At 36.9% G+C, this 14,656-nt stretch overlaps 1 protein-coding gene across 1 annotated transcript in view; it reads left to right on the forward strand.

Moving 5' to 3' along the window:
- LOC150085574 (catenin alpha-like) overlaps positions 1 to 14,656 on the forward strand; it is a 707,146-nt gene that overhangs the window by 78,588 nt on the left and 613,902 nt on the right. The window contains exon 5 of the mRNA XM_090373354.1: positions 10,382 to 10,533. Within this exon, the coding sequence (XP_090229480.1) occupies positions 10,426 to 10,533 (108 nt within the window). The 5' untranslated portion in view covers positions 10,382 to 10,425. The remainder of the gene's footprint in view (positions 1 to 10,381; positions 10,534 to 14,656) is intronic.

Here is a 14,656-nt window from a genome sequence, read left to right on the forward strand (position 1 = left end):
TTGGCAGGGTTGTTAATGACAGTAATGGCAGTGTGCTACTGCAACAGGATCTAGATAATTTGGGCAGATGGGCTAAGAAGTGGCAACTGAAGTTCAACCTTGACAAATGCAAAGTACTGCATATGGGTAGAAGTAACCCCAGAGAAACGTACCAACTGTGTGGTACTACACTTAAGGTGGTAGAAAATGAAAAAGACCTGGGAGTAATTGTGCAGTCAGATATGAAGTTTTCTGAGCAATGCAGACAGGCTGCTAGGGCAGGTCATGGGGTTTTGTCAATGATATATAGGAATTTTGCTAGCAGGGAAAAGGAGGTGATTGTCCCTCTGTATAAGGCAATGGTCAGGCCACGCCTTGAGTACTGCGTACAGGTCTGGAGGCCTCATTTTAGGAAGGATGTAGATTTGCTTGAGCGTGTACAGAGAAGAGCAACACGATTGGTGAGGGGAATGAAGGGATTCTCTTACCAAGAGAGGCTTAAGTTCTGCAAATTGCAGTGGCTGGAGACTAGGCACCTGCGCGGTGATCTGATTGAGGTCTATAAGGCCTTGAATGGGTTGAGCACGCTGAATTCTGATGGGATCCTTCCACTTGTTCAGATTACGAACCTACGGGGACATAAGTTCAAATTAAGAAAGGACAGATGTAGAATAGATGTGCGGAAATTTGCCTTTAGCCAGCGGGTGGTTAATTGCTGGAACAAACTTCCATCTGTCGTTGTGGAAGTTGATAGGTTAAATAAATTTAAGGAGGAACTGGACAGGCATTTGGAGGGAATGGCGTGATGATTTTTTTTTTTTTTTTTTTTTTTTTTGGCTGATGCTGCATAAGCTCCTACACTTGCTTTCTTGCATCATGTGCCACTACTACTACTACTACTACTACTATATCCAGTGGACCAATCTGATTTATCCCTTTCCTTCTCGAGTTCAAGTATGTAAAGAACTCCTTTCTGTTTTTCTTTGCATCCTTTGCCAAGGATTTTTCGTAGTCTGCCTTTGCCTGCCTAATCTCCTTTGTGACTTGGTTACAGACCAACTTATATCTATCATAGGCTTCCATGTCACCCATTAATTTGTATGTATCCCATGCATTTTTCTTTTCTGCCACATGTCTCATTAGTCCATCTGACAACCATTTAGGCCTAAACCATGAACAATATTTCTTAGTTGGTATGTAAAGCCTGGTAGCCACCAAGATTAGTTCCTTGAATGCTTCCCATTTTGAGTTTGCTGTTGGTAACATCATCAGTTGGTCCCACTGTATAGAATTTAAATACTGTCTCAGACCATCATAGTCGCCTTTACGAAAACAAAAACCCTTCCCTTTACCTCTGATGGTAGTTACCTCCTTGAGTAAATCCCACTTCAACACACTGTGATCACTGCCACCTAGTGGTTCATTTATCTGCAGGTTCTTAATGCATGAAGAATCACTACTGATAATCAGATCAAGAGTATTGCTCCCTCTTGTTGCCTCACGAACATGCTGATGTAGAAAACAATCATCCAATAAATCCACAAAAGCCTTGCTAGTGTGCGAGTGACCAACCCACAAATTCCAGTCAATATCTGGGAAATTAAAATCCCCCATTATAAGACTCTCTGATTTACTGGCCCACTCTATTTCCCTGTACAATATATTATTATACTCATCAGAGTCATTAGGCCTATAGCACACTCCTACTCTCAATTTTGATTTCCCTATGCTTATGTCACACCAAACTGACTCGACACTGCCCTGTCCATCGATGTCAACTGGCTTCACTTCCTTTGACTTTATGTGTTTCTTAATTAATAGCATAACCCCTCCTCCCCTCCTGTCCTGTCTATCCTTTCTATATACATTGTATTCCCCAAATTCCAGTTCCGCATTACTTATATCTGTGTGACACCACGTCTCTGATATCCCAACAATATCTGCCTTTGATGTTTTGAGCAATACCTCAAATTCATCAAATTTATTTACCAAACTCCTAGCATTGGTGTACACGCAGGTATACATGCACCTGTTTCTATTCTTAGCTACCCTAACACAACCCATGTGTTTACTTGTAACGCAATGACTACCAGCAGTCTCTGAAATATCCTGCATATAGTGTTGGATATTTGCAGAACAAATTCCATGCTTTATTTTTTTCCTTTTTTCTCATTGGTTTACCTGCATTCTGCCAGTGATTAGTATGTTATTGTTTTCTTGCACATGATTGCAGTATTGGTTATTTGTCTGCAGCATGTATTTGTCATGTCATATGTTCTGTTGCTTCATTAATGTGCTGAGATTCTATGACCTTAGTATCAAATACAATACGAATCACACATTTATTCCAGTCTGCTTTGGAAAATTTCCAGTTTGTTTGACTTTCGGTTTCTGACGTTTCAAGCAGCCCTTCAAGAATCTGTTCACTAATCAATTTATCTCTCCCCTTCTACTGAAGAATACTTGTACTCATTAGCTTTGTTCATTCTTCTCCTCAAGTGAATTCTAATCTTTCATCAGTGCCATTAAGATCATTGAAGATAGGTTGTTGGAAATGAAAACAAGTTTTCTTTTTAAAATTACATTATCATTAAAGTGGCAGATAATTACAGATGGGGAGGGATATTTTTAAATGATCTTATTTTCAATATCCATAACATGAAACAGTTAAATTGCCGATACTCACTACATCGTAAACACAAATACAGTGGATTCCGGTTATTTGGGCCACCGGTTAATCGGGGCAGCCGTTTATTTGGGGCAAATCTTAAAAAACAGAACCCAATCGAGAAAATAGCCAGAGTTTACTTCACTTAATTGGGACAAAATGCCGTTTAATCGGGACAGGAGACCGCACCACTGGAGATTACCCTAAGATTTTCTCTGACCATACCACGTAGTTTGGTCGGATTTTTGGAGGTCGCAACCATAAAACAATTAGCAGTCACCTGTTTATTGGGCTTTTCTGTTAGTGCAATCTATCATAAACGGATAGTAAACTCGATCTTATTGAATTTGCGATAATACTGACAGCTGGAATTCTGTGGGTTATTATGGTAAAATGTGTTTACACTTCCATGGAATCTTCAATCATATAAAAAAAAAATAATTTTCAGAATCTTCTCTTCATTCCTATTTTTAAAGCTTTGTAACTTGTTACTCCGTTCCCACTTGCGCATATTGTGTTACTTTCAATTTGTGTGTGCAGTGTTTTTTTTGTTTTTGATTGCTTATCTTTTTACTGTTTTAAATTTCAGCCCCCACCAACAAATGTCAGTGAACAGAAATGTCAACTAGTTTAGTTAGTATGTACATATTACAGTACGTATTAATTATTCCGATTATCACGTATATTCTTCCGAATTTCCCGTATCATTTAATTTTTTAATTGGTAAGGTAATCAAGGGTAAATAGGGTAAATTTGTGGTTAATATATCTTTACTTTTATAGCCTGTAGATAACATTCCTCCTGTTTTCGCTAATTAGAATCGCTGTTTAATAGAATTAAAATTCAATTCACAAACGTGATCATAATGACCGGCGCTTACTGCACATCATATAGTGAATGGTACTTTACTATGGTGAGTTCGTCGTAACGTGATTTGATTGTACAGAGAACTAATTGTAAAGGGGGAGTACATTGTATTTTTAACTACTGTATTTACGTGAAACTTCGGATAATTGGGGCAGCCACTTAATCGGGCCAAAATGCACTAGTCCTGATGTGTCCCAAATAACCGGAATCGACTGTACTTGTCAGAAGACCTTATTGTGGAATAGGTATTACTCTCTAATAAGGAATCCAATAATCTAGTTAAATTGTTGTTAATTTAGTTATTAGTTTTGAGCCTTTGTCATCTTCTAAAAGTTTATTGCTGCATTTAATTCTTTTTAATGATGAAAATTTGTTTGAACACTCAATATTGGGAGAAGTAAAGTTTATGTTCCTGTTCAGTGTAACAATATTTATTAATGAAGTCAAATATTCTGTGTTTTTGATATGTTATTTATAACTGATTTTTTTAAAGGTTTTAATGTTTCGCAAACTTTGCCTTTAAGACTAAAAACAGCTTAAATGGTTTATCTGGCCTGTATAATTTCAAAACTCTTCAATGTGTATTTTTGTTAGTTTAACATTAAGTAAGCATTACTATCTTGTATTATAAAGTTCGATATGGATTCATAATCAATTATGTTCACAGAGAAATTTTTGTTTTCAGTATTAAACTCATTTTTTGATAGATTGGGTGTCAAATGGGATTTATATTATTCAGTTTTGTTTTTTTTTTTTAAACTTTCTTATCCAATGAATAGTTACCCTACTTTGAACTTATATAATAAATACTATACGTGGAACTTATTTTTTTGGTGCAGTATTATAATTTTAACCTTTATTCAAAAGATTCTAATTAGTGTTAATAAGTTGCCAGTCAAAAGAGATGGTCTGTGCAGTTATTCAGATTTGACATATTGAAATTAACCGCACTTGGTCAGCCTTCAGAAGGACCTGCCATTTTTTGTTGCTTTTTTTCTTTGAGTAATCTGGTATGTATGCAGATTTGTTCATGAAGTTTTTGTAAAAAGAGCTTAATAATTTATTATCCACAAGGCATTTTAAGAGCCATATTACCTTGTGAGTGTAATATAGGTATTCTTTTAGCATGCATTGCTGTTTTATAGCTCTCCAAGCTATTGACATGGCAGCATTTTTTTATTTCTCTCTTGAAGATTCTCACTTCTCTATATTTTTAATACAGAAAATTTAAGTTATTTGTGCTCTTAGGTATTTTTTAGAAGAAATTTAAATGTACTCTACAAGGAATATTTAATATTTTCATAAAAAAAAAAGAGAATGTTCACCAGCAGGAAAGGGGAAAGGGAGTACATGTTAAAATCTGGATGTATGCAAGGAGAAACTGCAGACACAACCGTTAAACAGCCAAAATAATCCAGTGAATATATATATATATTTTTTATGAAAACCCTAAACACGAGAGGTATTAGAACCTATGGTACTTAGTACCATGCTTGGGTTGGAGGTTGAGAAGATGAGAGAAGATATTTGTTGACATTAGACTTGAACTTCTGTAGACTGTAATTTTCAGGAAAGACATACGAAGGAAGGTTTTTCCAGAAAACGGCAGTTCAATGAATAAACAAGGATGATGAAAAGTTGGTTCTGTAAGTTTGAAGTTGGACAGTAAACGGATGTTGGATGGTGGTAACACGTGTTCGGACTGTTTTGAAAGAGACAGCGGGAATTATAGAAGCCAATTCAGAAGAACAGTGCCCATGGAAGTATCTGTAGAAAAGGCATGCAGCAGAAACAGTATCTATGAGATAGCGAGTGGACAGACTCTTTTAATGAGTCATTGATTGACCTAACTGCCCTCTTCTGAATGGAATCTAGAAGCCTGAGAGGTTTTGGGGGCACCACCCGCAGATGTGGGAACAATATTCCATGGTAGGGCGGATTTGTAATTTGTACAGAGTGAACAGCTTTTTGGAAGAAAAGTAATGCCAAGAGCAAAAGAGAAAACCAAGTTTTTAGATGCAGAGGAAGCAATATTTATAATGTGCTTGTGCCAAGTGAGATTAGAAGTCAGAGTAATCCCCAAAATAGATATATCATCTTGCCTAGAAATGGGAATGTCACCAAAGATAATATAGCATAGGAACAGAAGAATCCTTTTTGCGAGATATAATACGATACTGAGTTTTAGAAGGATTGAAATCAACTAAGTTGTCTCTGCCCCACTGGAGAATTACCTGGAGATCGGCATTTAAGGAATTGGTAGCGGATATTCAAGACGTTGAAGCTGATTGAGCAGGGCAAGGTTTCTCAAAATGGAAAGTGGAATGCAATCTGCAATCATCGGCAAAACTATGAATAGGATTTCCAGTCAATGGAAGGTCATTAATATACAAGAGGAAAAGAGTGGGGGGAAAGAAATGAACTTTGGGAGACACCAGCATTAGTGGAGAAGTTAGAAGACAGAGAGCCATCTACCATCACACTCAGTGAGCAATCAGAGAGAAAACTGGATAGCCAATTACAAAAAAACATTTGGCAAACCATAAAGATGGAAGCTTGTTTAGAAGACCTTTATGCTAAAAAGAATCGAAAGTCTTTAAGATATCAAGAGCAACTGCTGGTGTTTCACCGAACATTTCCATTGAATTTGTCCATAAATGGGTAATATAAGCCAGAATATCACCAGTGGATCAACAATAATGGAATCCATACTCGCGATCATTGATCAGACGGAAGGTTTCTAGATAGTTTGAGTTGGCGGTTAATTGATTTCTCCATTACTTTAGAAAGAGTAGAAGTAATTGCAATGGGATGATAATTGGATGGGAGGGATTTGTCACTTTTTTTTTGGAACTGGCTGGATATGAGCAAATTTTCAAGCAGAAGGAAAAACACCTTTGGAATAAGAAAGTGAAAAAAGGTGGCAAAGAACAGGAGTAAGTTCAGGAGCACAGGTTTTGAGAACAAGTGGAGAAATACCATCAGGACTTGGAGCCTTCTGAGCATGAAGATTCGTCAAAATCCTTCTGACATCCTTTTGACGGAAGACCACAGGAGGCATTGAGTGGAGCGTGTTGGGAATGGTGGGAGGTGTTTAACCAAGATCATTAATACATGAGTTGGAAGAAAAATGGTCAGTTTTATCCTTGTCTGAAGTGGCAACAGAACCATCTGGTTTTGACAGAGGTGGGAGCAGAGATGGGCAAAAGTTTCAGCCAATAGCTTTGGCAAGAGAACAGAATGCTTGGCTACCATTAGGGCAAGAAGCAAGTTTTCTACTCTTAGCCTGTTCAAAATCTAGTTTGGACAGATTAATAACTGCTTTACAATTGTTGTGAGCTTTAGTGTAGGCAGAAAATGAAACTGAAGAATTGGAAACAAGCCAATTATGATATGCAACATTCTTCTCCTGGGTGGCTTTAGCACATTTATTGGAGAACGAAGGTTTAGGTATAAGACGAGATTTTAAAGTGGAGTGTGGGATAAAGGATTCCATTCCTACAAAGATAATTTCACTGACACGATCTGAACAAACGTTGACATCAGAAGTTTTTAAACAATAATCTGGCCAAGGAAAAGAAGAAATGAAATCTCGCAGGTCATCCCCATTTTGCATTCTTGTAATGCAAAACAATATGAAGTTGGGAATAGCCATGAGATAAAGGCTCCATTGGAGAAGAAACAATCACCAAGTTGTGATCTGCATGCCTAAAGGACCACTCACTTCAACCATGTACTTAGAAGGGTTGTTTGTGAGAAAAAGATCAAGCGTGTTGGCTGTATGGTTAGGATTGTCCGGTATTATTGTAGGTAAATGAACAATCTATGCAAGGTCATTAGTAATTGCAAAAGCCTCAGCATTTCGACCAGCTGGGTCGGTGTGACTAGAAAACAGAAGGCTACTGGAGTTGTGAACATTAAAATTACCAAGGATAATTACCTCACTGTTAGAAAAGTTGGACTGGAGAAAGTCAAGTTGTAAAGAGAGGAAGTTGAAGATCTACAAGTGATTAGTGGAGTTGGGAGAATGGTAGAGATAACACATAAATTTTACAGAATGAGGTAGAGAGATTTTAAGCCAGAGAAGATCAAAAAGAGGAGATTCCAAATTACCAAGTCTCTGACAGGAAATATCGGAATGGACATAGGCACAAGTACCACCTTTGAGGCGAAAGAATCATGCAGCGAATCATTTGTGCAACTGAGATGAGCAGTAGTCGAATCACCCATCAGAAAAAGTACATGAGGTTTGGCAGATTGCAAGTGGAAATGAGCGTCGTTGAGATTAGAATTGAGACTACATATATTTGTGAAATGAACTAGGAAGTGTTTGGGAGGTTTAGATCTTTTCGCAGATAAGCTTACTCTATTAGTTTGACAATTCATGGTGTATTCAATAGTAAGAATATGTAGGGGGAGTTGGTCATGCTGTATGAAGTAATGAAATTTTTGGATATGGCATACACATGGTAAGAATGTACCCAGATCCTTGGCACAATGTGGCCTCGACAATGCCCCCCTCCCGCATACACACTACTCGGACTCCCTCCAGTCACTATCTGGCAGAGTAGAAGTAGCAAGATTATACACTAGCTGATCTGGAAGCCTCCTAAAGAGTTACCAATAGGTTCGGTCTGGTGTACTAACTAGCGGCAGGCCTGAGAACACCGTTTTAGAGCTGTATCCTAAATGGAAATTTAATTTTTTGGAAACTGACAAACATATGTCAAACTAAATTATACAAATTTTGAATATGAATAAATAAGGAAATAAACAAAATTATAAAGAAGATCATAGTAATTAAAAGCGATAAATTCATTTCTAATTGAAAATATACATCCCTTAAAACCAACACATTTTATATCTGAAGTTAAACAATCAAAGCCAAATTGAAACCTCATATTCCACTTTTGAAAATGTACTAATGCCAGTTCTGTTACCTACCTGAACTCATGCTTTATGGTATTCATTGAGCACTGATGGCAGGTTTGGTGCACAATAGCCTTAAGATGGTGATGTATCATAAAACTCCTAACAACTGACCAACCAACTGATACCTTTCAAAACCACTCTTTTAAGTATTCGCTGTTCTGTTTTCATTTCTTTTTGCAGTCTTCCTGAATGTTTCCCAACTGTGGTAGCACCATGACTTGGAAGTCACAATGCCTTGATGCAAGTGGGCAGATCAGTGATTAATTGATTTGCTACTTTTATATCTATTTGTGATACTTGGTGGGTATGGTTTATTTTTCCCAGATTCTAGGGGTATTCAGATATTTTTCATAATATACTGTAGTTATCCTATAGTACATACAAAAAGTTAATAGTTAAAAGTTTTTATGGAGCGTTGATGTTGACCTTGGTGTGCACACATGTCAAGTGGGAACTGGCTTGACCACTTCACTCTTGCGTCACAGCTGATTGATTATGGAATGTCATGGTTTTAACAGCATGCTAACAACAGGTTTTTCTTTAAACTTGGGAAAAGTTATACAGAGATGTTGCAAGCATTACAGAAAGTTTGTGGCGATGATTCTTTGAAAAAACAGCAGTTTACAAACAGGAAACATTGGAAGATGAATCGTACAGTAGATCCTCTTTGATGTCATGAGACAGTGAAAATGTCATGACAGTGAAGGAATTCATGTGGAACAGTAGGCAAATGACCGTTGTTGAGATTGACTGCTCATGAAGTTGGACTGTCATGTACTCAGTACACAGAATCTTAACATATGATTTAGGGATGCATTGCGTGTGTGCAAAGTTTGTTCAAAGGTTGCTGGGGGACAAATGGGGAACAAAGTTTGTTTCCCATTTGATCACCCGATCAAATGGGCTACAGGAAGGCCATTGTAGGTGATTTGTTTGAAAATTTTATGCACGATCTGAGCTTCCTAAGAAAAGTGGTCACTGGGGATGAGAATTGGGTGTTCATCTATGATTAAGGTGGAATCATCTGAATGGTATGCAAAATTGTCCCCATGCCCAAAGAAGTCTCATGCAACAAAATCCAATGTCAAAGTTGCTGATAATTTTTTGCGATGTTGATGGCATAGTGCACCACAAATTTGTGACTAGGAGAGAAGCATTGCCGCTGCATGCTAACAACAGGTTTTGACATGTTTGCATGAGAAATTGAGGCAAAAATGGAAGGATGTCTTTATCTTGCACTGTGACAATGTGCCCAGTAACACGGTGATGACAGTGTAGCAGTTTTTATCACAGTAATGCAGCAGCCTCCCTACTCCCCTGACCTTACACTGTTTGACTTAAACTGAAAATGGTGTTTCGGGATGGGTCGTCATTTTGGTATAGTGGATGGCATTGAAGAAAATACTGAAGCAGCCATACGTGCACTAAAGAAACACGACTTTAAAGCATGTTTCAAAGCTTGGGAAGACCGATAGGGGAAGTGTGTGTGCACACACGCATGTGCAGAAGGAAGGTATTTTGAAGATGATTAGGTTAGTAAGCATAAGTGTTCACTCAATAAACTTTTATAGTAAAATTTCAGGAACTTTTTAAATGTTACCTCATATATCTAGTTGTACAAGCTTGAACTATGCATTATGCAAATCTAGCAATGAATTGCCTAACTGTGTGCCTGTAGATATATTTCAGATTTTCAACTATTTCCTAAACATATTTAAATGAGATGGTCTCAAAACCTGGAATTAATTTATAATCTGCTATATTTAATATTAGCATTTATTATTTAGAGTTCTTAGTTTTATTACAGTTCTAAGCCATTATATTTTTATAATCATTGAGGTGCTCTTTAAAATTATTTACAGATTAAAGTTTTATTTAAGTGTTATTTTGTATATATTCATTTTACCTAGTTTAACATCTAATATATTTTTATAGATAATAAAAAAATATAGGAGTTCAAAATTGCCAGATTATAAAAGATGTCTGAGCTAGGAATTTTGCCATCTGTTGCCTTGAAATGGGACCCAAAGAATTTAGAAATTCGGACACGGTCTGTTGAAAAAACTCTTGCACCATTAGTGATGCAAGTAAGTATTATGCTACTGACACAGTTGTTTATTCAAAATTCTACTTTTATCAGTTTTTCATTTTTGTCTAATGTTGATAGGTTTGTGCTTTGAAGGATAAATATTTTGGGTTGTGTGGAATTGAAATCTTGATGCACTGTTATATAAGAAATCAGTGAGGAACAAGTCTTCACAGTTATGTTGCTGCATTCAGGTATGCACATGCTGTTAAAAATTTATTCTTTGTGTGACATTATATCTTTCCTTGAATTGCGTTAGTTTACCGAGACTCGGTCACCGCATCCAGACTTCTATATCTTTAGTTTGTTCTGTTTTTTAGTGTTTTAGTGTTGTTTGGACTTACCTATTTTTAGTGTTCTTGTGGGTTGGATGCAATGCATCCAGGGCCACGAAAGAAGAGAGTCCCAATCCCAACAAAGGAGTCCCTTTGGTCGAGGCAAAGAAGACCAAATGAACCAAACTTTAATTCTCGAATCCAGGAACCTGAACTCTGCTGCCATTATAACTAGTCATACACCTCATCAACTGCATGACTAGTTGTAATGGCAGCAAAAGCTTTGTATGCAATTAAATCTATTATCATAATTTGCTATTTATGGAAGAGATTAACCATAGATTTAATGAGGCATGCATTTTTTTCAGCTGTACTACACTAATATTTTCTTTTTCTATTTAGCGCAGCTATTCTAAAGTTGATGGCAAACCAACTCACTCAAATGCTATATGGCCATCCAAATCACTGTTCAAAGAAATTCTTTGAATTTGTTTCCTTTCTTAAAATAGGCAAACTTTACTAATTTTGCGTCGAGAAAAACGAATATGACTTCAGAAATTTTTTATTAGCTCTAGTTTTTGAGATACACTATTTTCACAATTGTCTAAGAATATAGTAATTTCAGTAGTAGTCGGAGTGAAAAGTAATATTAAAATAATTTCATATTTACGTTTCCTTGATACAACATAAATCATATTTGTTTTTAATTAAAACATAAAAAAACAAGAACACAAGAAAACAGCACAGGAACTGAAAGTACTTTCACTTCTTGTCACTTGTATTCTACTTCTGGGGCATCTCTTATTACTGTCCAAAAGTAGTCAGCAAGCATAGAAGCATTCCACCTACCCTGATATCTTCTTTCCATTGCTGAAATGTCTTGGTGGAATCGCTCACCGTGCTCATCACTCACTGGCAGCAAAAAGGCAGCAGGGAAGAAGTCCAGATGAGAGTCAAAAAAGTGGATTTTCAGTGACATGTTGCAGCCTAATTGATGCTGCTTTTCTAGAAGGTTGTTCACAGTCTCAGCATAGTTTCAGCTCTTCGGTTTCCCAGGAAGTCATGCACAACACCTTTAAAGGCTTCCCAAGCTGCATTCTCATTACCCTGGAGGACTCTCTCAAAGTTTTTTTAATGTGTAAAGGGGGCAGAAGAATTTTGCTTTGATCAACCAGAGGATTGTGCTGGACATTTTTTCCCCCGGGGTGCAGATTTTCCCATATAGGCCAGACTTTTCTCTTTAGTGTGAGGACCTAGCTTGACTATCCCACTCACACAGGAAACAGCAGTATTTTGTGTATCCCAACTGTATGCCCAGCAGTATTGCAATCACCTTCAGGTCTCCACAGATCTGCCATTGGTGGTCTTTGTACTTCATTGCTTCCAGAATTAATTTCATATTCTCATATGTATCCTTCATGTGGACAGCATGACCTAGAGGAGTTGAAGGAAGAGTGTTGCTATTGTGGAGCAAAACACTTTTAAACTTGGCTTTGATGAGTCTATGAATAGCCTCCAGTCCTGTGGGTCGTGCTCCACATTCCAAGCTGTCATCTTTGAGACCACAGCAGGCAACACCCAGAACAATATGGTCTTAGTTTCTAATGCTCCTAAAAACCAAATAACAACAACAGCAGGCAACAAGGTTGTTTTCACTTTTAAAATATGGATTCAAAGCATTCTGCCTGCTCCTGTACATGGACACCTTGACATTTGGTTGCAGAAGATTCCACTGTTGGAGCCTTGATCCCAGAAGCTCTATTTTATCTTTCGATAGATCTAGGTCTCGAATTAGATCACTTAGTTCACCTTGAGTGATTCTGTGACTCACTCAGCGAATTAGGTTCTGGCACAAAATCAGGATCCTGTGATGTTGAAGGTCCAGGTTGACCATCATTCCTCACACTGTCCCCACCTTCATCAGACTCCAAAGTGGGAGGGCGAGGTACAGGCAGACCATCCCCATGTGCCACTGGTCGAATAGCTGATGGGATGTTGGGGTATTCCACAGTCCACTTCCTTTTTTTTGACATGCCATGCTGAAGAGGAGGCACCATTCAGAAATAACAGTCATTTACATGATTTGAAAGCTCCCTCCAAATCATTGGGATGGCAAAAGGCATTGAACGTCCTTTGTTATTCAACCACCCATGGAGATTTACAGCATGTGCTGCAGCAATATGAGATGCCCAGGGTTTGTCTTCATCCCCTACCTTACAGCCAAAATAATGGTAGTAGGCTGTCTTCACAAGTGGAGTCAATTGGCGTTTCTGAGTGGAAAATGTCACATCACTACACACATAACAAAAAGTGTCAACACTATTAATACATTTACGTGGCATCCTGGCTTTTTATGTAATTTTTGTCCATAAACCTGAAAAGAAAAAAAAACAGAACATCACTTGCAAGGTAAATGATAAATACAAATACACAGAAATACAAAAAAAAAAAAAAAAAAAAAAAATAAAAAAAAAACCAAAAACATGGTGTATCAGTTCCTGTTTCAGTGTTACCAACCTATCTATTCTCTAAACTCCAAAATTAGTATTTACCAATATTCCCTTAAATCATAAGAGGGGCTATATCATGACACTGATAGCTAAGAGTTTTAAATGTTATATTCATTTTTCTCATGCTAAAATTAAGAAGAATTGACTATTTTCAAGCCAGAAACATTTTTGGTGTTGACCAATGATAGCTGTTATTTGCAAGAGTAGTTATAAAGTTTACTGAATAAGCAATGCCACTAAAAGAGAGAAATGTTACTCTTTATTACATAGATTCTTAAAGACAAATGTAGCCATTGATATAGACTGCCTGATTGCTTTCTTAATATTTCATTTATAATTTATTTTTTTTTTTTTTGTAAAATGTGTTAAAGTGACAGATTTTTCACCTTCCTGTAATCTGTGTGTGTGTGTTTATTTAAGCTGAAAGACAGGAATAAATTTATTTAAGCTGAAATTAAGGAATACATTTTTTAGCTATAAAAAGCTGAAACAACAGGTACAGTTTGTATCTTGAGTCAGAAACAAGTGCATTCCCCTTAGGAGAAATTTATTAAAATTAATAAGGAATTTATATATAGATAGACAAAATACCAATTTTAAATAAAATACAATGAATGGCACATTTTCAAGGGCTAGCACCACTGAGTATATCTAGATTGTAATTGACAAAGCTATCTGTTTCTGATTGTATTTTTAATGGTTGTAGGTAGATCAGGAGTTAGGCTGCTAGTTAGCCATGTTAAATTAAAAGTTAGCTGTTAAATTTAAATTTAACAGCTTACTGATAAAAAAAAAACACCGTTAGCCTGACAACAAACATAAAATCAGATATTATTATTATTATCATGATCACTAGACATATGGTGCAAGGAAGCCTAAGGCTTTTGCTGCACCAGCCAAAAAAAAAAAAAAAAATTCCGAATTACCCTGAGAGAGAGAGAGAGAGAATGAACACATCAGTCAGAAGTAGAAGGGAATCACCAAGAAAGAGAAGAATGATGATATCCAACTCAGGACCCTGGGTGTGCCAAACCCATACTCACCAGATGTGAGCCCTTGGGGTTATATACAAAAATAGCAGCCTTCTGTGGATCAGAAGAGGAGATAGAAGATGCTAATTAGGCAAAACAAGATAGGAAGAAGATAGCAGTAGCATATTTTTTTTCCCTTAAATTGCTCTAACAGATTGTAAGGCATAAAAATAAGGATCAGATAGTAAAAAGCTGGTTAAAGAAGGAATAGTTAATAACAGTTACATGTTTACCTTTTTTATACTTGGACTGACCAGGAGCGTAACCACATGAGGCATAAAATGAGTTCCTGGTATTATAGTATAATG

The sequence above is a fragment of the Mastigoproctus giganteus genome, chromosome 5, assembly GCF_048544385.1.
Source record: "Mastigoproctus giganteus isolate SK-2022 chromosome 5, ASM4854438v1, whole genome shotgun sequence".
Classification (NCBI taxonomy): Eukaryota; Metazoa; Arthropoda; class Arachnida; order Uropygi; family Thelyphonidae; genus Mastigoproctus; species Mastigoproctus giganteus.